General features: G+C 43.6%; 1 protein-coding gene across 1 annotated transcript in view; it reads left to right on the forward strand.

Annotated features, from left to right (window-relative positions):
- Nucleotides 1-10,063: 10,063 nt before the first annotated feature.
- The window catches only part of Mtf2 (metal response element binding transcription factor 2), a 72,688-nt gene continuing 56,982 nt past the window's right edge, over nt 10,064-25,769 (forward strand). Inside the window, exons 1-3 of the mRNA XM_013018236.1 lie at nt 10,064-10,306; nt 21,411-21,609; nt 21,713-21,794. Coding sequence (XP_012873690.1) covers nt 10,302-10,306; nt 21,411-21,609; nt 21,713-21,794 — 286 coding nt within the window. The 5' untranslated portion in view covers nt 10,064-10,301. The remainder of the gene's footprint in view (nt 10,307-21,410; nt 21,610-21,712; nt 21,795-25,769) is intronic.

The raw sequence follows: 25,769 nt of genomic DNA on the forward strand, positions 1-25,769 counted from the left end.
TTTTGGCTTTTTTTTTCTGCTATGTGGTGCTGAGGAATCGAACCCAGGGCCTCAGGCATGCAGGCAAGTGCTCTACCACTGAGCCATCTTCCCAGCCCCATCAATTACTCATTTGAAAATATCATCACAGTATAAAGCAGAAGAAATACAAATATAAAGAAGAAAACAAAACTCTCTTGCATGAAGATAGCCATGAAGTAGATAATAGTGGTAAAAACTGGTTCATAAATATACCTTATTTGTTCCTGTCTTCCTTTTTGTACATTTGTCTAATTAAATATTAATACCTAGTATTATATAGTTCAGTGTATTCTGCTTCAGGTAGAATTTCTGTATTATATAGTTCAATATATTCTGCTTCAAGTAGAATTTCTATTTGTATCAAGCCTTTGTTCCTTGGCCCAGAGTAAATAGTTAAAACGATTATTTTGTTTGTCAATTGTGGGGCTTGAACTCAGGGCCTAGGCATTGTCCCTGAGCCTCTTTGTGCTCAAGGTTACTGCTCTACCACTTGAGCCACAGTGCCACTTCTGTTTTGGATGGTTGATTAGATATAAGTCTCATGAACTTTCCTGCCTGGGCTGTTTTTGAACTGCGATCCTCAGAGCTTAGCCTCCTGAGTAGCTAGAATTACAAGTGTGAGCCACCAGCTCCCAGCTAAAACTATTACTCTTTTTAAAACCTTGTGTTTTTATGTTTCAAATACCTTTATAGTTATTTTATTACTATTGCTTCATTGTTATGTTAAAAGGTGTATATCACCTTTATGATGACAATAATAATAATTATTATTATTTTTTTTTGGTCGGTCCTGGAGCTTGAACTCTGGGCTTGGGCGCTATCCCTCAGCTCTTCAGCTCAAGGCGAGCACTCTACTGCTTGAGCTGCAGCACCACTTCCGGTTTTCTAGTGGTTTAATGGAGATAGGAGTCTCACAGACTTTCCTGCCGGGGCTAGCTTTGAACCCTGATCCTCAGATCTCAGCCTCCTGAGTAGCTAGGATTACAGGCATGAGCCACTGGCGTCTGGCAACAATAATTCTTTAAAAGGTGATGTACAGAAGGGTTACAGTTACATGAATCAGGTAATACTTACATTTTTTTTTCTTTTTTGCTAGTCCTGGGGCTTGAACTCAGGGCCTGGGCACTGTCCCTGAACTTCTTTTGCTCAAGGCTAGCACTCTACCACTTGAGCCACAGAGCCACTTCTCGCTTTTTCTGTGAATGTGGTACTGAGGAATCAAATGCAGGGTTTCATGCTTGCTAGGCAAGCACTCAACCACAAAGCCACATTCCCAATCCATGAGTACATTTCTTTTTTGTTTTTTTATTTTTTTGGGTCCAGTCGTGGGGCCTGAACTCTGGGCCTGGGCGCTGTCCCTCAGCTCTTCAGCTCAAGGCTAGCGCTCCACTTGAGCCACAGAGCCACTTCTCGCTTTTTCTGCGAATGTGGTGCTGAGGAATCGAACCCAGGGCCTCATGCATGCAAGGCAAGCACTCTACCACTGAGCCACCTTCCCAGCCTCATTTGTTCATCTTTTGTCCCTTCATTTCTGTGCCCCGCTTTACCCTCTCAAAGCCAGATGAAAGAAAATACAAGACAAAAGGAAATGAAAATAAAAACAGCAACAAAGGAAAAAAAACCCACTTTTTTGTATTTTTCTATTTCCTGGAGCTCATTTCAATAAATACTTTTTGTTGTGGTTGTTGTTGTTGGTTGTGGGGCTTGAACTCTGGGCCTAGGTGCTGTCCATGAGCTCTTCAGCTCAAGGCTAGTGCTGTACCACTTGAACTACAGCACTACTTCTGGTTTTCTGATGGTTTATTGGAAATCAGAGTCTCACGAACGTTTCTGCCTGGGCTGGCTTTGAACTATGATCCTCAGACCTCAGTCTCCTGAGTAGCTAGGATTACAGGTGTGAGCCACTGGTGCCCAGCTAATAAATATTGTTTTATATGAAAATCCATGTTACTATTAGTAATCATTTCTACTGTTTTTTTTTTTTTTTTGGTCAGTTCTGGGGCTTGAACTCTGGGGGCTGGGCACAGTCCCTGAGCTTCTCTTGTTCAAGGATTCTACTACAGTACCACTTTTTGCTTTTTAATCCTGCTTTTTCTGTGATTAATTGGAGATAATAGTCTCACAGACTTTGCCGAGTTAGCTGGCTTTGAACCAAGATCCTCAGATCTCAGTCTCCCGAGTAGTTAGGATTAAAGGGGTGAATAACCACTGCCTGGTCTATTACTACTATTATTATAGGGAAGTTTAATTTCACTGCATGTTAGTTGACTCAAAGTGTTTAACAACTCAGAACAGCAACCTTTTCTTTGGGGAAATGCCTTTCCAACTCAATATGTTTTTCCCTACTCACCCTTTTTCTGTTGCTTTATTTATTTATTTATTACCAGTCTTGGGGCTTCAACTCAAGGCCTAGGCACTGACCATGAGCTTCTTTTTGCTCAAGGCTAGCATACTTTAGCCACAGTGCCATAGTTTATGTGGTTCTTAGGAACAGAACTCAGGACTTATGTATGCTAGGGAAGTACTGTACCACTAAGTCGCATTCCCTGCTCTGTGTTGGTTTATTTTTTTGTATAGGCTTTCTGCTCAGGCCGGTCTTAACTGTAATCCTCCTCTTTTGTGCTTCCCTATTTTGGGGAAAAATTATATCTCACAGATTTTTCTGTCTGAGGTAGCTTTGGACTCATTTTCAACCTCTTGGAATGAGCCACTGATGTCTAATAAGGAAGATATGTTTTAGTCAGTACTTAGTTGTGGGGGTTTACTCTCCCATGGGGCCTTATTTGAGATAGTGGAACAGATTATTTTAATTTCTCTCTTGAGGAAATTGTAAAGCACTCCAAATGATTTTTTTTTTTTTGGTCCATCATGGGCTTGAACTCTGGGCCTGGGCGCTGTCCCTTAGCTCTTCAGCTCAAGGCTAGCACTCTACCACTTGAGCCATTGAGGACATTGAACATTGAACATGGTTGAGAGGGGGTTGAGGAGAAGCTGGACATATTTTTTTTGATCAGTTGTGGGGCCTGGACTCTGTGCCTGGGCGCTGTCCCTCAGGTCTTCAGCTCAAGGCAAGTGCTCTACTGCTTGAGCCACAGTGCCACTTCCGGTTTTCTAATGGTTTATTGGCGATCAGAGTCTCATGGACTTTCCTGCCCGGGCTGGCTTTGAACCGTGATCCTCAGATCTCAGCTTCCTGAATAGCTGGGATTACAGGTGTGAGCCACCTGTGCCTGGCTAAATTAAAACGTTCTGTTTTTGTTTTGTCTGTTTGGGGCTTGAACTCTGGGCCTGAGCTCTGTCCCTCAGCTCTTCAGCTCAAAGCTAGCGCTCTACCACTTGAACTACAGCGCTACTTCCGAAGGTGGACATATTTCTAGTCTCCATTTCCAAGGAACAGCCAGGCAATAGCCCTCTGCCTGAAGCTTATTCAGGTTGCACTGATGACTCCCGCAGTCCGGGAAGTCTTAGCCAATACCACTTGTCTTACTAAGCCTCTCACAGTGAGACACATTTTGTTCTCTTTCTCCTTCCTTCCCTTCCTTCCTTCCTTCCATCCTTCCTTCCTTCCTTCTTTTCTTTCTTTTTTGCCAGTATCAGTCTTGAACTCAAGGCTGTAGGCTTACTGAATTTGCTTGCTCACAGCTGGTGTCCTGCTATTTTACCCACACTTCCAGTCCTTCTGGCAGCTTTTTATTTTTCATGGGATTCTATGGAATTTGGCCTCATTCCTGAGATTCTTCTCATTTACTTCTCAATTACTTTTTTGTTTAATATTCAAGTTGTATACTTTTACTCAAAACATCCTGATTTGGGAGATGCACTGGTTTGCATATATGTTAATTTAGAAATATTTAATTTTTTTTTTTTTTTTGCCGGTCATGGGGCCTGAACTCTGGGTCTGGGCGCTGTCCCTCAGCTCTTCAGCTCAAGGCTAGCGCTCTACCACTTGAGCCACGGCCACTTCCGGCTTTTTCTGCTTATGTGGTGCTGAGGAATCGAACCCAGGGCCTCATGCTTGCAAGGCATGCACTCTACCGCTGAGCTACCTTCTCAGCCCCTTATTTTTTAATTTTTGAATCAGTATACATTTGTAACATGAGTTTCACTGTGATATTTCCTTACATGCACACAGTACACATTTAACAAATTCATCCTCTACCATGTTTCTCTTCCTCCCTCAAATACTTTTGGGTCCGGTCGTGGGGCCTGAACTCTGGGCCTGGGCGCTGTCCCTCAGCTCTTCAGCTCAAGGCTAGTGCTCTACCACTTGAGCCACAGTGCCACTTCTAGCTTTTTTTTTTTTCTTATGTGGTGCTGAGGAATCGAACCCAGGGCCTCAGGCATGCAAGGCAAGCGCTCTACCACTGAGCCACCTTCCCAGCCCAAAATAAACTTTAATAATGATGTTAGCACCATTAGATCTTTCCCTCCCTTCCTCCTTCCTGCCCTCCCTCTTTCTTTCTTGTCCTTGGACTCAGGGCATGGGCACTGTCCCTGAGCTCCTTTAGCTCAGGGCTAGCTAGCATTGTACCATTAGGGCTAAGGATAACTTCTGGCTTTTTCTGGATAAGTCTCATGGACTGGCTTTGATCAGAGATCCTCAGGTATCAGCCTCCTGTAGCTAGGATTACAGGCCCCAGTCACCAGCACCCTGCTACAAATGTGTCTTTTTGAGTAACTTCATAGTGATACAACTTAGCAGCCCCTGGCTTTATGTCCAGGCCACAGTACTGTTGCCTCTTACCCAGGAGTTTCATTGTTGAACTTAGGACAAAGCATTGCAGTATTTGGGCATACAACTGAGACATGCAAAGAAGGGGACTGACATCCTGAGGGGAGAAGGAGTGACCAGTAGGAGGCAGGGGGCTGGCAAGTCAGTTCTCCCCCCTCTCAAGTCCCGTCCATGGGGAACCATCTTCTTTTCCTCTCTTACTACCTTTCCTGGAACATAGAAACCTTCACTGTTATAGTGCTGCTGCTGCTGATCATCTCTCTCTCTTCTGGCAGTACTGCGATTTGAATTCAGGGCTTGTTACTTTACCAGGCAGGCCCTCTACTGCTTGAGTCATGCTCCAGTGTGCTATTCAGCTCCTAAAACCTCAGCTTTCTTCTCTTTCTGTGCAGCTCTGACCCCATCTTCTATTTACTCTGGCATGGAAAGAGCTGTTGCTTTCTCACTCTCTCTCTTCTTTTTAAATTGTGAAAATACCATACAGAAGGGTTACAATTACATGAGCAAGGTAATGAGTACATTTCTTATTAAGCATTGTTGCCTCCTCCTTTGTTTCCCCTTCCCATCTTCCCCCTCCCCCCTACTTTCTCTTCTTACCCAAGTCTCAAAACCTTGGCCAGGCTCAGGAGCCCTGATCTGTACAGGAGTTCATTTTACTTTATTTAACATTTTTAAGTTGTTATTATAATTGTGATGTTCAGGGCTGGGAAGGTGGCTCAGTGGTAGAGCCTTTGCCTTGCATGCATGAGGCCCTGGGTTCGATTCCTCAGCACCACATAAGCAGAGAAAAATAAAAGACAGCAGTGGCGCTGTGGCTCAAGTGGTAGAGCGCTAGCCTTGAGCTGAAGAGCTGAGGGACAGTGCCAGGCCCAGAGTTCAGGCCCCATGACCAGACCCCCCCCCAAAAAAAAGTGATGTTCAGAAGGGTTACAGTTACATAAGTCAGATAAAGAGTACATTTCTCTTTGGAGAATGTGACCCCTTTCCTTGTGCTCTCACAGTTCTATAAATGAATTAAAAATTTTCTCCTCCTGGGAGAGGGCAAGGGAAGGGGAGACATTGTCCAAAAAGAAAGACTCTTTATCTGACTTATGAGACTACAACTCCTCTGTTATACCACCTTTATAATAACAATATTTACAAAAATGATTTTTCCTTTATCAGATAAAAAGTGTTTTCATTTCAGATGGATCACCAAATAAGGGATAGAGTTAGAGTAGTTTAGAACAAGAGGAAGTTTAGAGATCATCTAGTCAAGTTCCCTTGATCTATACAGATGAAAAAATTGAGATTCAAGAGAGAAACGATATGCACCTGTTTACCTGGTCCCCCATGTAAACAGCCCCTTAAAAGAATATTTTCATGGCTCGGAATGTGGCTTAGTGGTAGAGTACTTGCCTAGCATGCATGAAGCCCTGGGTTCAATTCCTCAGTAGCACAGAAAATGCCGGAAGTGGCACTGTGGCTCAAGTGGTAGAGTGCTAGCCTTGAGCCAAGGAAGCTCAAAACATTGCCCAGGCCCTGAGTTCAAGCCCCAGGACAGGCAAAAGAAAAAAAAAAGAATATTTTCATTGTACCTGAAGATTTCCTGTGTTAGGATTTGGGGCAGAGCTCAGCTGCATGATGCATTTCCACGTGGTGCTGACTGAGGTTCTTTTTGGTATTTAGCAAGTATGTGGCTTGAAAGTCAGTTCACTTGTGTTTCACATTGCCTGGAGGGCTGAAAGGCTGGGCTCCACAGAGACTAATCAGAGCGGTACATGTGACTTCAGCCTGAGTATGAGCTGAGAGAAGTGGACTTCTTAATTGATGGTTCAGGAATTGGACCAAAAAGAGAAGCTGCCAATTTGGAGGCAGGTTTTTGTGATGTAGTCCAGGCTGGCCTCACACTCAAAATTCTCCTGTCACAGCCTCCCAAATGCTGGGATGACAGATGTCAGTTCACCATTGGCTAAACTGATCATTTCAAGGTTAATTTCCTAGTTTCTTTTAAGGATATGATATAGATCCTGTTGTCTTAGTGGGATTTGACTTTTTTTTTTTTTTTTTGCCAGTCCTGGGGCTGGGGTTTGTACTCAGGCCCTGGGCACTGTCCCTGAGCTTCTTTTGCTTAAGGCTAGCACTTTATCACTTGAACCACAGTGCTACTTCCATCTTTTCCAGTGTGTTGTGGTATGGAAGAATTGAACCTAGAGCTTCAGGCATGCTAGGCAAGCTCTCTACTACTGAGCCACATTCCCAGTCCTAGATTTGACTATTTTCTCTCTCCTGATTACTTGGAAGTTCAGATTTTTTTTTTCCCTTGTGAGGTCTGAACTCTAGGCTTGGGTGCTGCTGTCCTTAAGCTCTTCAGCCCAAAATGAGCACTCTACCACTTACTTGAGCCACAATGCCACTTCCGGTTTTCTAGTGGTTAATTGGGGTCTCATGTACTTTCCTTCCTGGGCTGGCTTTGAACCACAATCTTCAGATCTCAGCCTTCTGAGTAGCTAAAATTACAGCTGTGAGCCACTAGCACCCAGCCAAAGTTCAGATCTTTTAAGTAAACAACTCAGGTTTCTGCTTGGAATGTGGAACTTTTGCTAGAATGACTCCATTTTGGGTCTGCTATAGCTTCTTTGCCTTTTTTTTTTTTTTTTTTTGCCGGTCGTGGGGCTTGAACTCTGGGTCTGGGCACTGTCCCTCTGCTCTTCAGCTCAAGGCTAGTGCTCTACCACTTGAGCCACAGCACCACTTCTGGCTTTTTCTGCTTATGTGGTGCTGAGGAATCAAACCCAGGGCCTCATGCATGCAAAGCAAACACCCAACCACTAAGCCACCTTCCAGCCCCTATAGCTTCTTTGATATGTGCAAAAAGTGACTGTTGAGGGAATGAAGGCCTTTTGTGCCAACCTTATTCTTCTAAATGCATACACCAGGGGCTGGGAATGTGGCTTACTGGTAGAGTACTTTCCTAGCATGGTTGAAGCCTTGGGTTAGATTTCTCAGCACCACATAAACAGATAAAGCTGGAAGAGGTGCTGTGGCTCAAGTGGTAGAGTGCTAGCTTTGAGCATAGAGACACTCCAGAACAGGGCCCAGGCTCTGAGTTCAAGCCCCAGGACCAGCAAACCAACCAACCAACCTATACATATAACAATTACAATACTCATTGTATATTGAGCATTTAGTTACTTAATATGTCTTATTACTGCATGCATTTTTTTCATTTGATTATTCCTTGAGAGTCACAATAATTTAATAAATGTCTGGTAAGGATAAATCTTTTGTCTCTATGAGCAGTTCAGTTGGACTCTAGTGTCTATAGAATTTAAATAAATATTTCTAGTATTTTTTTAATTTGGGCAATTTGAACTTATTTCCTGTGTGTGTGTGTGTGCGCGCACACACACGCGCACACAGGTGCTTGTATCAGTCCTTGAGCTTGAACTCAGGGCTGAGGTACTGTCCCTTAGTTTTTTTTTTTTCAACTCAAGGCTGGTGTTCTACCACTTGAGCCACAGCTCCACTTGTAGCTTTTTGCTGGTTAGTTTGGAGTAAGTCTCCTGGACTTTACTGCCTGGGTTGGCTTCAAACCGTGATCCTCAGATCTCAGCTTCCTGAGTAGGTACACTTAGAGGTGTGAGCCATTGGGAGCTAGTTTTTAACTCTGTTCTTGTAGACCAAGTATTTTTTTTTTTTTGGGTCCGGTCATGTGGCCTGAACTCTGGGCCTGGGCACTGTCCCTCAGCTCTTCAGCTCAAGGCTAGCGCTCTACCACTTGAGCCACAGCGCCACTTCCGGCTTTTTTCTTTTTGCTTATGTGGTGCTGAGGAATCGAACTCAGGGCCTTGAGCATGCAAGGCAAGCGCTTCTACCACTGAGCCACCTTCCCAGCCCACCAAGTATGTTTTTACCAGGTGCTTGTAGACCAAATATATGTTTTTCCAGGTGCTTGTGGCTCAAGCCTATGAGGGGTACTTGTGCTTCAGGCAAGTGGGTCGCAATCCATCCACTGGAAGGAGACATACCTTCTAGATTACCATAGAGGGCAGTTTATGGTGGGGTGACTCATGGGAGATACTCTTCCACCAATTGCCTGAGGGGAAGCTGTTTCTGATGCTACTGCTGAAAGCCTCTGGGCCAGAAGGGAGGGGGGAGGGCTGGAGAAGTTACCTAAGCACAGGATCCTGAGTCCTAAAGATAAGGTAGCTGAAACAGAGAAGCTGAAGTAAGAAAAACTTAAAAAGATTAAGACCATTATTTAGGAGAAACAAGAGGATAAGTATAACCCGAGTGCTAAAAATGTCGAACGGTAACTGAACAAAAACATCCATATTGGATAAAACGAGTATACTTATCTGTCAGATCTGGAGCACCTAGTTTCAGGGAACCCCTTCTCAACTATGAACAAAGGAAGCTAAGGCCACAAGAGGTACTTTTTTTCAGAGAGGAAAAACACAAAACAAAACAAAAACAAAAACCAACACCCATAACCCAGGGCATTCATCATCCCTGTGAAACAATAGAGGACAAAAACCATGAAATGATGTAAAAATATTGCCACTGAAGTATAAAGGTACTACGTGTGGTTACAAAAAGGAGCCGGGTTACACCTTCACATTCTAAGAGATAAGCACTGGGGGGGGTAGTTTGTAACTTGGGACCCCAGTGGGCAGTAGATCTGAGGCTGCCCTAGAAGCCAAGTTCTCTATTCCTAAAATGAACCGCAACTGCACGGACAGCATCTTCAGATTTCACTACAAAGGAGGGAAGCTTGCAAAGCAGGTTAGCAAAGCGGGTGGTGGTGGGGAGACGGATGGGGGGAGGGTTACCCTCCCCCCACCTCAATTCCTTTCACCGTCAAAGGAAAAAGAAAAAGTCTGACAGTCTTCCAAGGAAGCAGGTCCTCATAAGGAGTGCGAGGCTGCAGAGTAAAAAGTGAGGCCCTGGACCTCCTCCCTTGCCCAGGGGCCCGGAAGGTGAAAGAAACGTGCTTCTGCGCAGGTGTCCTCCACCCGCAGGAAGCCGGCCTCGCACGACGGGCCGAGCCGGGCTCTCCTCGGGGACACCGCAGGTCAGGCCGGACGCCGGCAGAGAAAGGAGCGCCGGCGGCGGCCGGGCGCTGCTCTCACCATTGTGTCGGCGCCGACGGCGGAAGAACCCGGCTTGCTGCGGCGGCGTTAAAGAGTCCCTCTTTGTTCATCTCCGGCCGCGGACGCAGGACGCCGTGTTCTTCCGCGCGGGCTGCGTAGTCCCCGCCCCTCCACGGCCCTGGAGCGCAGCCATTCGGCCCCAGTGTGGCTCCGCGCTCCCAGAATGCACCGGCAGTCCGCGGGAAACCAAAATGGCGAGGGGCTGTAGCGAAGTGGTCTGTGTTTGAGGCCGGTGTGAGAACGCTCGCTCGTCTCCCTCCCCACCGACCTCGGTTTGTTCCCGCGTATGTGCGGGGCTCCCGGTGGGGCGGTCCCCGGTCAGGACTCGGACTCGCCGGAGAAGCGCCCGCGGGGCCGAGAGGGGTTGTGTTTTCCTTCCTGTATGAAGCGGTTGGCACCACTGAAGTGACCGAATGAGGTGAGGGACGGCGGCCGGGGCCGGCGGCCGGGGCCGGCTCTCCCGCAGGAGGCCGGGGAGGAGGAGAAAGGACGCGAGTGGACGGGAGAAAGATGGAGGACCGAGGTGGGGTGGGGGCTCCCGTGTGTGGGTGCCGTGGCGGTGGCATTTTCGTTGAAAGAAGGGGTCGGTCTGTAGACGGTTGGACAAAACGGGGGTACAAGGAGGTGCCAGGCTGCCCGGCGAACCCGTCAAACGTTGAGACGGGGAAGCTCTGGTGTGGAGGGCAGGAAGGAACCTGGGGGCGGGAGTCGGTTGATGGGGCTGGCTGAACCTGGTGACGAGGGGCTGGGGAAGCGAGGGGAGGAGCCGCCAGGAAATGGGGGTGAGGAAGATGCGAGGGCCTAGTGGAGCGGCTGCCTGGGGCCATGGGGGTCGCTAAGGGAAGTAGCTCTGGAAAACCAAAGGGTGGTGGGAGTGGAGGAAGGGGGGGGTTCTAGTGAGCCGGCTGCAGAGAATCTAAGGATCTGGGGAACACTGAAATGGAGCCTGGAAGCCAGCTTGGAAGGCTTAAAGGGGAACAGGTACCATATATTTGGAGTGCCCCCACCTATCTGAGGAGTGGCTCGTAAGTCTGAGGAGCGCCCCCAAATCGGAGGCGTTTCTTCTGTTCAATTTGGCTCTACTTTATCTCCCTTTCTAAATTTTTCATTGGTATTGTGTTCACTTTCATAACCTATTGGTGAAAGGTATTGGTTTAAAGGATTTTTTTTTTCACTAATTAGCCAAGATTTCTTAACATAATATTTCGTTAGTGCCAGAACTCTTTTACAATCTGGTGTCCTTGGTTATGTCTTTGGAAGCCATTAGCAGGAACAGATGGATTTATTGGGGAGGGGGGTGTGATTTGAGGAATAGTGAGGATTCGTGAACAATGGGAAAAGGACCGTGGAATGTTTAACTTCGATTAAAGATAGAAACTATATAATATGAATTCAGGTATGCAAACCTAGGTAGACCTGTGCATAATATATAGCAAAGCACCATATGAGGTCAGCACAGAGCTAGAGATATGTAAATAGTGTCTTAATTTAATTTGACTTCAGTTGCTCCAGTAGTACTTTCTCCTTCAGATTGCTTCCATGTGACCCTCCTATGTTCTACCTTGTATACAAGCTGTTTTGGCGTCCATGTTTTCATTTTCCTTTGAAGATTCCTTAATTTTTTAAAGCAGCAAGTTGCAAAAGCAGTTAAATTTAAAAATATTTATTGTAGACAAAATACACTTAAATTTCTAAGTGACCTTTTAGGATGTGGGACAGTGCTTAAAATGGAACCTTTTTTTTGTTTTTCTTTAGTCTTCAAGGTGCGTTCCTAGTAGTAGTTGAAGCAAGGAAAGAATTGATTTAAAATTTCTTGATGTAGACCATTATGTTTTCTATTGAGAATGTAATTTACACTCCCAAATATTTGCAGTGAAGCCTGAGAAGGAATGCATTTTTTTTCCAGTCCTAGAGCTAAGGAATCGAATCCAACCTTGTCTTTTGTTTTGAATTCCTACATATGAAAATGTATTTGAATTGACACATTAAAACTTACCTACAATTTTTTCTTGCTTGTCAGTTGTGGGGTTTGAACTCTTGGCCTGGGCGCTGTCCCTTAGCTCTTCAGCTCAAGGCTAGCACTCTACCACATAGCTACAGTGCCACTTCCAGCTTTTTCTGTTTATGTGGTGCTGAGGAATTGAACCCTTGGAGGCCCCTTCCCAGCCCCTACAATTTTTTTCTGAAGTGCTAAAAATGTTCTAAGAATTTGAATTAAGCATGCACCTAGGGCTGGGAAGGTGGTTCAGTGGTAGAGTGCTTGCCTAGTATGCATGAAGCCCTGGGTTTGATTCCTCAGTACTATATAAACAGAAAAAGCTGGAAGTGGTGCTGTGGCTCAAGTGGTAGAGTGCTAGCTTTTGGCCAGAAACTCAGGGACAATGCCCAGGCCCTGAGTCTAAGCCCAGGACTGGCAAAATAAATAAATAAATAGAAACATAATGCACCCAGGTGCAGGGCATGGTGGCTCAAGCCTGTAATCCTAGCTACTCAGGAGGCTGTGATCCTCAGGGATCACAGTTCAAAGCCAGCCCAGGCAGGAAAATCTGTGAGCTGCGTATCTCCAATTAAACACCCCAAAACTGGAAGTGGTGTTTTGGCTTAAGTGGTAGAGCGCTCCCTTTCAGCCAAAGAGCTTAGAAACAGTGCCCGGGCCCAGAGTTCAAGCCCCATGACCGACCGGGAAAAAAAAAAAAGTGCACCTAGGTCTCAGAATGTGGCTTAGTGGTAGAATGCTTTCCTGGGACAGTGCCCAGGCCCTGAGGACTGGCCAAACAAAACAAAACAAATAAAACATCTATTTCCTGATACTGAATATTTATACTATTAATGGGTATTAAAATTACGTTTATCAGGATGAAATGTGCAATTTTTGAACTTGCATTATAGAAACAACCTGCTTAAAGTTTTTTTTTCTCTAAATGATACAGATTTATTTAATAATTTTTTCTTTTTTCTTTTGTCAGTTTTGGGGCTTGAACTCTGGGCCTGGGAGCTATCCCTCAGCTCTTCAGCTCAAGGCTAGTGCACTGTCACTTGAGCCACGGGACCACTGAGTGGTTTATTAGAGATCAGAGTTTCACAGTTTCCTTCCCTGGCTGGCTTTGAATCCTATCCTCAGATCTCAGCTTCCTGAGTAGCTAGGATTATAGGCTTAATACTTTGTTAACTTATGCTTTTTGCTTTAGTTCTCTGTTCAGAGTTTTATTATATATTCTGTTTAATATCTAACTCTGATTTGAATTGAAGACTTTTCATTAGGCTTCCTTTTGTGAGCATGCTTGCAAGTCTTGGTTCTTGAACTTCAGGCCTGGGGCGATGTCCCTGAGCTGCTTTTGCTGAAGGCTAGCAGTCTATCACTTGAGCCACAGCTCCACTTCCTGCTTTTTTGGTGATTAATTGGAGATAAGAGTGACACTCACTTTCTGCCTTTAAACTACAATCCTCAGATCTCAGCCTCCTGAAGATCTAGGATTATAGGCTTGAGCCTGTTTTTTTCTTTCTTTTCTTGCTAGTCCTGGGACTAGGGGCTGGCCCTGAGCTTTTTGTACTCAAGGCAAGAGCTGTATTGGACACTGCAGCCACATAGTCACTTCTGACTTTTTCTGAGTAGTTTGTTAGAGATAAGAGTGTCACTAGGGCTGGGAAGGTAGCTCAGTGGTTGAGCACTTGCCTTGCATGCATGAGGCCCTGGGTTCGGTTCCTCAGTACCACATAAGCAAAAAGAAAAAAAGCCAGAAGGGGTGCTGTGGCTCAAGTGGTAGAGCACTAGCCTTGAGCTGAAGAGCTGAGGGACAGTGCCCAGGCCCAGAGTTCAGGCCCCACAACTGGACCCAAAAAAAAAGAGTGTCACTGACTTTCCTACCCGGGCTGGCTTTGGACCACAATCCTTAAATCTCAGCCTTTTAGAAGCTAAAATTTATAGGTGCAAGCCACCAGTATCTGGCTTATTTTGCTTATTTATTTATTTATTATTTTTTGCCAGTCCTGGGGCTTGAACTTAGGGCCTGGACACTATCCCTAAGCAGCTTAAAAAATTTTTTTTTGTTGGTCATGAGGCTTGAACTCTGGACCTGGGTGCTGAACTTCAGCTCTTCAGCTCAAGGCAAAGCCCACTACCACTTGAGCCACAGTGCCATTTTTGGTTTTCTGGTGGCTAATTGGAGATAGTCTCGTGGACTTTCCTGCCCAGGCTGGCTTTCAACCGTGATCCTCAGATCTCAAGTCTCCTGAGTAGATAGAATTACTGGCACCCATTACTAATATTATTTTTTACTATGATGTTGATTGTAAGTATTTTGTGTCTGTTTGTTAGGAAATTGGCTGGTTCTGGGGCTTATATTCAGGGCCTGGGCGCTGTTCCTGAGCTTCTTTTGCTCAAGGCTAGCATTCTACCACTTGAGGCACAGCACCACTTTCGGCTTTTTTTTTTCTTTCTGTGTATGTGGTAATGAGGAATTGAACCTAGGGCTTCATTCATGCTAGATGAGCAGCCTACTACTAAGTCACATTCCCAGCCCGAACTTTTTTTTTTGATAGGGAGATTCTTTATTAATGATTTAAACACATTGCTAGTCATAGTTATTTATAGCATCTTTAAATCCGCTTGTGTTTTTGGCCAGTCAATCTGCATCTACTCCCAGTTTACTAAAATGCAAGGGTGTGTGTGTGTGTGTGTGTGTGTGTAGGGTGTGTGTGTGGTCAATCTGCATCTACTCCCAGTTTACTAAAATGCAAGTGTGTGTGTGTGTGTGTGTGTGTGTGTGTGTGTGTGTGTGTGTGTGTGTGTGTGTGTTGGTCCTGTGGTTTAAACTCGGCCTGGGCACTATCCCTGAGCTTTTTTTCACTCAGATCTAGTGCTCAAGCCACAGCTCTACTTCTGCCTTTTTGGTGGCTCATTTGGAGATAAGGGTCTCATGGACTTTCCTACCTGGGCTGGCTTTGAACTGTGATCCTCAGATCTCAGCCTTCTGATTAGCTAGGATTACACGCGTGAGCCACTAGTGCCCGGCAACTCTTAGGTATTTCTAAATATCAGTCTTTAGATCAAGTTATTGAGGGGTGAACTTGGAAGAATCATGTTGTTCTTTTCATATTTATTATTTTTGTTATGATTGCATGCTTCTTAGGATGATCATCTCTTCTGCTTTTGTTTTGTTGCATTTCATTGTTATATTTCCATATCTTTTTTTTTTTTGTGTGTGTGTGTGTCCGGTTGTGGGGCCTGAACTCAGGGCCTGGGTGCTGTCCCTCAGCTCTTCAGCTCAAGGCTAGCATTCTACCACTTGAGCCACAGTGCCACTTCTGGCTTTTTTCTTTATGCTTATGTGGTACTGAGGAATCGAACCCAGGGCCTCATGCATGCAAGGCAAGCACTCTACCACTGAGCCACCTTCCCAGCCCTGTTTCCATATCTTAACACTGTATTCCAATAAGTCTCACTCCCTTCATCATATTCCTAACCCCCCTTAATATCCCCAACAGGTTTCCTTGTTTCATTTTCATAGTTGCAAATAATTATTTCAACAGTATTCAGCCTCTTCCCCTCCTGCAAAACTCTCCCACAAAGTCCCCACCCACCAACAGAATCTATTTCTCCCCTTCTGGCCCTATTGGTCATTAGCTTTTGTTGAGATTTTCTATGTTGCCTCCCAGATAATTTGGAACATACTACAAAATAACTTACTTTTATTCCCTATTCTTTTCTCTCCTCCTGAATAGTCTGTTAGCCTGATTCATGTCTAAGTTTATCCATATAAGTAATTATGTCTGTGGATATATATACTTTGCTAGCTCCCACATATTAATGAATGCATATGATATTTTGTTTTTTTATTTACCTCACTAAGTTGTACTCTACTTGCACTTGTTTCCTTGCAAATGGCATTTCATTTTGCTTTTTATTTTATTGTCAGTTGTGGGGCTTGAACTCAGAGCCTAGGTGCTGTTCCTGAGCTCTTTTGCTCATTGCTAGTGCCTTACCACTTTGAGCCACAGCTCTACTTTCAGCTTTATTTTTAGTTGAGAATTGGAGATGAGAGTCTCATGGACTTTCCTGCCCAGGCTGGCTTCAGACTGCTAGCCTTAGATCTCACCCTCTTGAGTAGTTAGGATTATAGGGGTAAGCCACCAGTGCTGGCTTCCTTTTCCTTATGAACATAATGTTCCATCAGATGTATTATATATAACATTCACACAAACATATGCACCCACACCACATCATTTAATCTGTTGTTAGGTACCTTAGTTGATTCCATTGTTTGGCTAGTGTGCTGAAATTTTTTGAGAGAGGTGTGTTTAGGAGCCACCTCTTGAGCGTTTAAACCCTAGTACCACTAAGAGAGGAGAAAAGAAACTGCTCTAACTGTAGTGACACAAAAGGAACCAGAAAGATTACTATAATTAAAAACAGTTAAAACCAACTATTAGAATACCAGTAACCAGAAAAGGAAATTACAAGAATAATATAGAGTAACTATAAAGTTATAAATTAATTAAGGCTGGGTATGGTAATCTATACCTATAATTCCAGTTATACAGGAGGAGATTGTGAAGATTGCTGTTTGAGGCCAGCCTGAACAAAAACTTGGTGAGATCCTCACCCAACTAAAGTAGAATTCTAGGTGTGGTATGTTTCTGTTGTCCTACCTACATGAGAGGGCATAGGTAGGAGGATTTGTCTGAACTGGGCTACAAGCACAAAATAAGACCCTATCTGAAAATTACCCTAAAGGAAGAAGGACTTGTGGGTACAGTTCAAATGACAGCATATTTTCCTACTAAATGTGAGACCCTGAGTTTAAACCTTAGAACTACAATAGAAGGGAGAAGTGAGAAAGCGTGCAAACAACCCAAAATCTCTTGTAAATAAAATGAGGCAAAAACATGAAGAGGAATTAAAAACATAAATATAAGCCGGGCGCCGGTGGTTCACGCCTGTAGTCCTAGCTACTCAGGAGACTGAGATCTGAGGATCACGGTTCAAAGTCAGCCTGGGCAGGAAAGACCGTGAGACTCCTATCTCCAATAAACCACTAGAAAACCAGAAGTGGTGCTGTAGTTCAAGTGGTAGAGCGCTCGCCTTGAGCTGAAGAGCTGAGGGACAGCGCCCAGGCCCAGAGTTCAGGCCCCACAACCAACCAAAAAAACAAAAAACCCCATAAATAATAAAAATATTATTACAATATGAAAGATGTTGGAAAAAAAGTTGAAAGGTGACAATGTATTGGAGAAGCTCCTTTCCGGCTCCTTGACTATTGGAATCTGTGAGAGGTGTATGTGTGGTCAGTAAGTCCTAGTTAGAATTTACTGTTGTCAGTTTTCACTTTTCAGGCTGATGCTCCAGTGGACAAGGCCAGCTCTGTTAAGGGTGCAGTGTCAGTCTCAGGGCTCTGTTTACTGTAGAAGCGTTCTTCTTTGCATGCTGGGAATTGCTACTGGCTCCGGTGAGCTTTGTGGCCTGTGTACTGGTCAGATTCCAACTCACACCAGAGGGCCCCCTGTTTGTGCACCAGGACAGCAAATATCCAGGCCACGGAGAGTGGGCGATACAAATGGCACTGAGACCTACACTGGAGGTGGTGAACCACGGGAACCTGGCACTTTGCCTGCCTGTCTTAGGGCTGTCACATTCTGTCTTTCAGTAAACTACCCTGAAGGATATAGGAAGCAGCAGCAATCAAAAAATCTTCATGGCCTGGTCTCAGAGCTCTCTGTCCTAACCTGCAACAAACCACATGCATCAATGAGGCACAACCTTCTAGAAGCTGAGCAATGTGCTGACCACAGGCTTGGACCTCTTAGTCTCTGTAGGAATCTTCAAGCTATGGGGTTCACTCTTGTTACACAGACTGTGTCAACTTCTAGCCCAAATTTTGCTCCTTAAACTCAGTAGGTCAGTGTCCAATCTGCCTCTAGTGCCCAAGCACTGTGGCAGCTTGTCCCCAGGGACCTTGCTTTGGTATTCTTGTTTTCAGGTTCCCAGAGTAGCTCAGTCTCAAATGATAGGCTCCCTATAGCAACTGGCTATAGAACTGTGAGATAGCCACTTCTTCTCCAGTGCCAAACAGTGATGCCAGAGTCATTGTCAAACCATATTTCCTGCTGGATTTAAAGATTTCAAAAACTGTGTGCTTATTTTGCTTCTAGGATTGCCAGACTGTTGGCAACAGGGCTGCCTAGCTTACCTTGTTTGTGGTTAAACCTTTGTGTCTCTACCTGCTTTTAGTCCTGTCAAGGTCATTTTTAGGTCAAGTTGGAGAAAATGAATATATTGTTCTTTAATAATGTACCAGTGTTTAGTTTACTTGATATGATAATGGTCTGAAGATTATATAAGAGAAAGTTCTTTGTTTTAAAGAAATTTAGGCTATCAATGTGTGCAACATCCAAATACATTAGCAAAAATTGCCAGTACTGGGACTTGAACTTAAGGCCTGGATGTTGTCTTTAAGCTTTTCTTTTTGGGTCCGGTCGTGGGGCCTGAACTCTGGGCCTGGGCACTGTCCCTCAGCTCTTCAGCTCAAGGCTAGCGCTCTACCACTTGAGCCACAGCGCCACTTCCGGCTTTTTTCTTTTTTCTTATGTGGTGCTGAGGAATCGAACCCAGGGCCTCATGCATGCAAGGCAGCACTCTACCACTGAGCCACCTTCCCAGCCCTCTTTAAGCTTTTTTGATCAAAGCTAATGTTCTTCCACTTGAGCCATAGCTCTACTTCCAGCTTTATTTTTGCTTGCGAATTGGAGATTAGAATCTCATGGACTTTCCTGCCTGGCCTGGCTTTGAACCTTGATTCTCAGCTCACAGCCTAGTGAGTACCTAGGATTACAGATGTGAGCCACCAGTGCCTGACTTCTTTTGACAGTTTTCAAAATAAAGAATTTGGAAAAAAAGAAATACAAGTTGTAAGTTTAAAAAAACAAGGTTCTTGGGCTGGGAAGGTGGCATAGTGGTAGAGTGCTTGCCTTGAATGCATGAGGCTCTGGGTTCGATTTCTAGCAACACATAAGCAGAAAAAGCTGGAAGTAGAAAAAGCTGGTGTGGTTCAAGTGGTAGAGAGTGCTAGCCTTGAGCTGAAGAGCTGAAGGACAGCACCCAGGCCCAGAGTTCAGGCCACATGATCGACAAAAAAACCAAGGTTCTCTGATACAAAACAATGCTAGAACAGTTGTTCTGCAGCATTTTATTATCTCAAAGTCAACAATCTCAATAGCCAACTATTACCATCCTGGGAAACTTAACCAAGTTGAATCATCTCTAGAAGTATAATTTACCACTAGTAATTGATTTAATATTGTGTGGATAGGACACTTGATATTGGTAATGAAAGACCTGATTTTACCTTTTGTTAATTCTGAACTCTTCTTGGCTACCCTTCTATATTTTGTGACCTTAGTTCATAATTTGGATCAGTTCATACTTGCATTTTTGGAAGTTTTTTTTTCTTCTAACTCTTCAGGCAAAGTTAGGAGCTTGTAGTCAGGACATACTGTTCTTTTGTTTCTTCTTCCTTGTGCTTAGGACCAAAGATTTGCTTTATTATAATAAAAACCCTGCATTGTCTTACCTGAGTTATGGGTAGAGTCTTATATATGTAGTAAAAGCAATTTTAGCAATTTTAAACTTGCACATAAATGTGTGGGCATAGTTTACACATACTTGTAGTTTTTTGTTTTTGTCGGTTGTGGGGCTTGAACTCTGTGCCTAGGCTCTGTCCCTGAGCTCTTCAGATCAAGGCTAGCGCTCTATCATTTGAGCCACAGTGCCACTTCTGGCCTTTCCTGTTTATGTAGTACTGAGGAATTGAACCCAAAGCCTTATGCATGCTAGACAAGCACTCTACCACTAAGCCACATTCCCATTCCCTTTATTTAGTTTTTATTATCCTATATAAGTTATATGGGGTGAGAGGATTCATTGTTACATTTCCACATGTTTACAATGTATTCTAGTTAATCTCACTCCCTATCCTCTTTTTCCCTTCCCAAAATAATTTTAGTAGTTTACATTGTTTCATTTTCATAGTTGTAAACAATCTATTTCAACCATATTCATGCTCTTTCATTCTCTGTGTTGTCATTGTATGTTTATTTAGTAAAACAACTTACGTCAGAACAGTGAAATATTATACTTCATTATATTTTAAGGTAAATGATACAGTTGGAATTATGAATCAAGTTTAGACTATTACTTCATAACTGAAAAGAGAATTATTGATAGCATTATGCTATGTTGTATAGAATAAACTTGTAAGTAAGTAAATTACACTTATTTAATTCATGTGTCTTATTCATACATAATTATTTTAGGTTTGTTGAAGTAGAAATGTATAATTTTGAGTTCTTTGCTTAAAACTTTTTTTTTTTTTGCTAGTCCTGGGGTTTGACTCAGGGCCTGGGTCCTGTCCCTGAGCTTCTTTTGTTCAAGTCTAGCACTTTACCACTTGAGCCACAGAGCCACTTGCAGCTTTTTCTGTTTATGTGGTACTGAAGAATTGAACCCAGGGCAAGCACTCAACCACTAAGCAACATTCCCAGCCTTAAAACGCAATATTCTCATTGAAATGTACTTCATTTGGATGCAATTTTGTGAAATTTGTGGTTTTAATTTTTTTAAAAAGAGTAAATTTAGTAGTTATTTCCTGTATAGTAGTTATAATAGTATATTTACTATTGTAAATACACCCATCTACTGCCCTCCATAGTTAGACTTTTTTTTTTTTGGCCACTCCTGGGGCTTGAATTCAGCCTGTCCCTGAGCCTGAGCTTCTTTTTGCTCAAGGCTAGTGCTCTACCACTTGAGCCACAATGTCACTATTGGCTTTTTCTGTTTATGTGGTACCCAGGACTTCATGCATGCTCGGCAAGCACTCTACCACTGAGCCACACTCCCAGCCCTGCCCTCCATAGTTAATATATCTTAATTGTCAAGTGACATAAGGTTTAAAACACTTTTTTGTTTTGTGCTGGTAGTGGGGCTTGAATTTGGGCTGGGTGCTGTCCCTGAGGTCTTTTGCTCAAGCTTAGTACTCTGCCACTTGAGCCACAGCACCACTTCAGGTATTTGGTGAGTTATTTAAGATAAGAGTCTCATGGGCTTTTCCTGCCCAGGCTGGTTTTGAAACCTGATTCTCAGATCTCAACTCTTGCATAGTATAGGAATGAGCCATTGGTACCTGGCCCAATTCTCTTTCTTTATTGAAACACAGCCATGAGATTCGAGACATCCTTTCTTCATAATTGTGCTATGCCTGCCTCAGTTTATAGCTGTTGACAGCTGCTCAAATATGTTTATGGTAGAGTTTTGCAGAATTGTAGTCTTTCCTTGGACTAAAGTAACGAATGGGTATTGAGAATTATTATTTTGTTTTAAACTTATTTGGGGAGTATTTGTGACTTGAAGTACTTGTTCTATTTCCTTCAAGTTAATGGGTTTAATAGACTAAAAGTACTTGATTAACATGTCAAATATGTCATTGGTAAAAGTTCTTTAAATCTTACTTGGTCTTGTATTCTCCAAACAGAGACTCTACAGGAGCAGGTAATTCACTGGTCCACAAGCGGTCTCCTTTACGTCGAAACCAAAAGACCCCAACATCCTTGACCAAGCTGTCTTTACAGGATGGACATAAAACCAAAAAGCCAGCATGTAAATTTGAAGAGGGTCAGGATGTCCTAGCTAGATGGTCAGATGGCTTGTTTTATCTTGGAACTATCAAAAAGGCAAGTTATGTTTTGTTTTTATTGAAGTAAAACTTCTAAATGATTTTTAATTTAACTTCATGTTTACATGTTTAAGAAATCATCAAATTCCTCTGTATTACAGATAAATGTATTGAAACAGAGCTGCTTCATCATATTTGAAGACAGTTCTAAATCCTGGGTTCTCTGGAAGGACATTCAAACAGGCAGGTGCTACTATTTCTCTTGAACATCTTTTATGCTAAATTTTGATTTTGCAATATGCCAGCTTCTGTCGTTGGCTGTGCAGTGAAGGGACCTGCCCACTGAAAGTTTCACCTAATATGTTAGATTAGTGAACTGTTTTCTGTTGTCACGTTGCCTTATATTATCCCTAAAATTATTAGGGATCACTTGGCCATTTTACTCTTTTATTTTTTATTGTGAAAATATGGTACAGAGGGGTTACAATTACATGGGCAAGGAATACTTTTCTTGTTTTTTTTTTTTTGGGTCCGGTCATGGGGCCTGAACTCTGGGCCTGGGCACTGTCCCTCAGCTCTTCAGCTCAAGGTTAGCGCTCTACCACTGAGCCACCTTCCCAGCCCCTGTTGTATTATTTTTAATTGTGATTGTTGAAACCCAGTACTAACTGAAAAGAGAGATATCCTACTTAAATGAAGAGTCAATTTTAGCATCTTCAGCTGTCTGAATCATATCTATATATACATGTATGTATTTAAACCTGTCACACTGCACATGGTCACTCAAGTCTGTAATACTAGACATTTAGGAGGATCATTTTCCAAGTTAGCTTGAGCTAAAAATTTTTGAGGAAACCCTCCTACTCCATCTCAATGAACAAGAAGAGTATTGTCAGGCATGTCTGTGGTCCCGGTTACTTGGGAGGACTAACAAAACAAACTGCCAGAGAGACTTTATGATTGAAAGAATCAGAGATCACATTTATTTTTTATTTTTGTTTGTTTGTTTTTTTGGGTCCGGTCATGGTGCCTGAACTCTGGGCCTGGGCGCTGTCCCTTCAGCTCAAGGTGAGCGCTCTACCACTTGAGCTACAGCGCCACTTCCGGTTTTCTGGTGTTTTTATTGGAGATAGGAGTCTCACGGTCTCTCCTGCCTGGGCTGGCTTTGAACCGCGATCCTCAGATCTCAGCCTCCTGAGTAGCTAGGATTACAGATGTGAGCCACCAGCGCCCGGCTAAGCAGTCAAATCTTGTCTCCAAATTTGGAGATTTTTTTTTTTAATCTCAAAGTAACTAGCAAAGTGCTGGAAGGTGAGCCATGGCTCAAATGGTAGAGTGCTAACGATGTGTGAAAAAGCTGAGTTGAGAGTGCAAGCTCTACTTTCAAGCCCCCAAGTATTGCTAAGGACCAAAAAAGCAAACAAGTTAAAAAGAAATGTCCCTGGGGACTTTATTTTAAAAGTGTTCCTCAGAACTGTTTGGTTCATAGGCCTTATTTTGCTTGCTAGTTTTTTGTTGTGCGGTTGTGGGCTTAAACTCTGGGCCTGGACCCTGTTCCTCAGCTCTTCAGCTCAAGGCTAGTAGTGCTCTACCACTTGAGCCACAGTGTCATTTCAGTTTTCTGAGTGTTTTATTGGAGATAAGAGTCTTACTGAATTTCTTGCTGGAGCTAGCTGGCTTTGAACCCTGATCCTTAGATCTCAATCTCGGCCTCCTGTAGCTAGGATTACGGATGGCGAGAGCCATCAATGCCCTGCTGCTTGTTAGTTTTTTTTTTGTTTTTTGGTTGGTCATGGGGCCTGAACTCTGGTCTGGGCGCTGTCCTTCAGCTCAAGGCTAGCACTTTACAGTGCCACTTCCAACCTTTTCTGTTTATGTGGTTTTGATCGAACCCAGGGCCTCATGCATGCAAGGCAAACACTACCACTGCACGTTAGTTTTGAGATAGGTTCTCAAGAATTTTTCTATTTGGGCTGGGCACTGTTAGCTCATGTGTAATCCTAGCTACTTAGGAGGCTGAGATGTGAGGATTGCAGTTTGAAGCTAGACTGGGCAGAAAAGTCCCCATGCTCTTATCTTCACTCAAAAACTGTTAGTGGCCCTGTGGCTCAAGTGGTAGAGTGCTAGCCTTGAACACAAATAGTCTCAGAGACAGGGCCCAGTCCCTGAAACTTATCAACCGACCAAAAAAAAAAATCCCCCCCCCCATTTGAAATGACTTAAAATCTCAATCCTCTCCCTCTCAGCTTCCCCAGTAGCTCAAAGACACTTGGTTTGTAGCCTAGTACTTTGGTATTTCTAAGATATAAAGGCCAAGACTTTATAGTGAGTTTGATTTGTATAGTAAGACAGGCCAGAAAGTTCTTGTAAACTTTATGGTAAAAAAAAAGTACTTGGGGCTGGGAAGGTGGCTCAGTGGTAGAGCGCTTGACTTGCATGCCTGAGGCCCTGGGTTTGATTCCTCAGCACCACATAAGCAAAAAGAAAAAAAACCGGAAGTGGCACTGTGGCTCAAGTGGTAGAGTGCTAACCTTGAGCTGAAGAGCTGAGGGACAGTGCCCAGGCCCAGAGCTCAGGCCCCACGACCTGAACTCCCCCCCCCCCCAAAAAAAAAAGTGTACTTCACCAGGCGCTGGTGGCTCACGCCTGTAATCCTAGCTACTCAGGAGGCTGAGATCTGAGGATCAGATCGTTCAAAGCCAGCCCGGGCAGGAAAGTTCCTGAGACTCTGATCTCCAATAAAACGCTAGAAAACCGGAAATGGTGCTGTGGCTCAAGCGGTAGAGCACAGGGACAGCGGCCAAGCCCAGAGTTCAAGCCCCACGACCGACAAAAAAAACAAAAAAACAAAAAAACTTGAATTTCACAAGTAGAAATAATTGCCAAGCAGCTCAGGGTTGTTTTCTGAGATAAGTACACCTTGTTTGGTAGTTTAGCACCCTCTGGTTTGGAAGAACTTCCCTCTGTCACTAGTCTCCATGGTTTAGTGGGAGTTAATTTAGGCATCTATTTCAGTGTAGAACTATCATTTCCTTTCCAGAGAACCCTCACCTTTAGATTAGTCTCTATTCTGCTCTTTGACTGGAGTCATAAACACAGAAGCTATGGGAGAGCAAGTGCTGTCAAATATAACAGGAAGCAAAGTTGAAAAGAGAGCAAACTTTTATATATATATATATATATATATATATATATATATATATATAAGCAAAAATACAAGACAACAATTAGTATCCTAGCTGGGACCAGTGGCTCACACTTGTAATTCTAGCTACTTAGGAAGCTGCAATCTGAGGGCTGTGGTTCAAAACCAGCCCGGGCAGGAAAGTCCACCAGACTCTTATTACCAATTAATCACCAGAAAACGGATGTGGTACTGTTTCTTAAAGTGGTAGAGTGCTAGCCTTGAGCAAAAGAACTCAGGGACAGCACCCAGGTCTTGAATTTAAGCTCTAAGACCTCCTTCCCCTAAAAAAAAAATTCTTTTTACTAGATGAAATGCTATGTAGCTATTAGCAATTATAATTTTGAAAAGTGGCTATGTGATAGAGATTCTGTGCTAGAAATACATAATAATGGTGAAAAGAAGATTCTTGTGGAGAGAAGATGGATTCTGGTACATATGGATTTGAATTTCTTCACCCATTTGCATCAGCTATTTACTTATTTATTGAGTGAATTCCAGAATTAAAGTATCTCAAGAGCTTGACTCATAGCACAAAAATGTGAATATTGATTATTGTTTATATAGACATGTACACTTTTTTTACTATTGAAATAGACAAGAGGAGAATATTAAAAATGATAATTTGGGCAGGCGCTGGTGGCTCACTCCTGTAATCCTAGTTACTTAGGAGGCTGAGATCTGAGGATCCCAGTTCAAAGCCAGCTTGGTGAGGAAAGTCTGTGAGACTCTTATTATCTCTAGTGAGCCACCAGAAAACTGGAAGTGGCACTGTGGCTCAAGTGGTAGAGCACCATTAGCTTTGAGCTGAAGAGCTGAGGGACAGTACTCAGTTAGGCCCAGAGTTAAAGCCCTATGACCTGCCCCAACCCCAAATAGTTTGTGTTTTGTGATTAAAATTGTATTAAATTATTTATTTTTTTTGGTCATGGGGCGTGAACTCTGGGCGCTGTCCCTCAGCTCTTCAGCTCAAGGCGAGCGCTCTACCACTTGAGCTACAGCACCACTTCTGGTTTTCTGGTGGTTTATTGGAG

This window comes from Dipodomys ordii, unplaced genomic scaffold (genome assembly GCF_000151885.1).
Source record: "Dipodomys ordii isolate 6190 unplaced genomic scaffold, Dord_2.0 Scaffold39, whole genome shotgun sequence".
NCBI lineage: Eukaryota > Metazoa > Chordata > Mammalia > Rodentia > Heteromyidae > Dipodomys > Dipodomys ordii.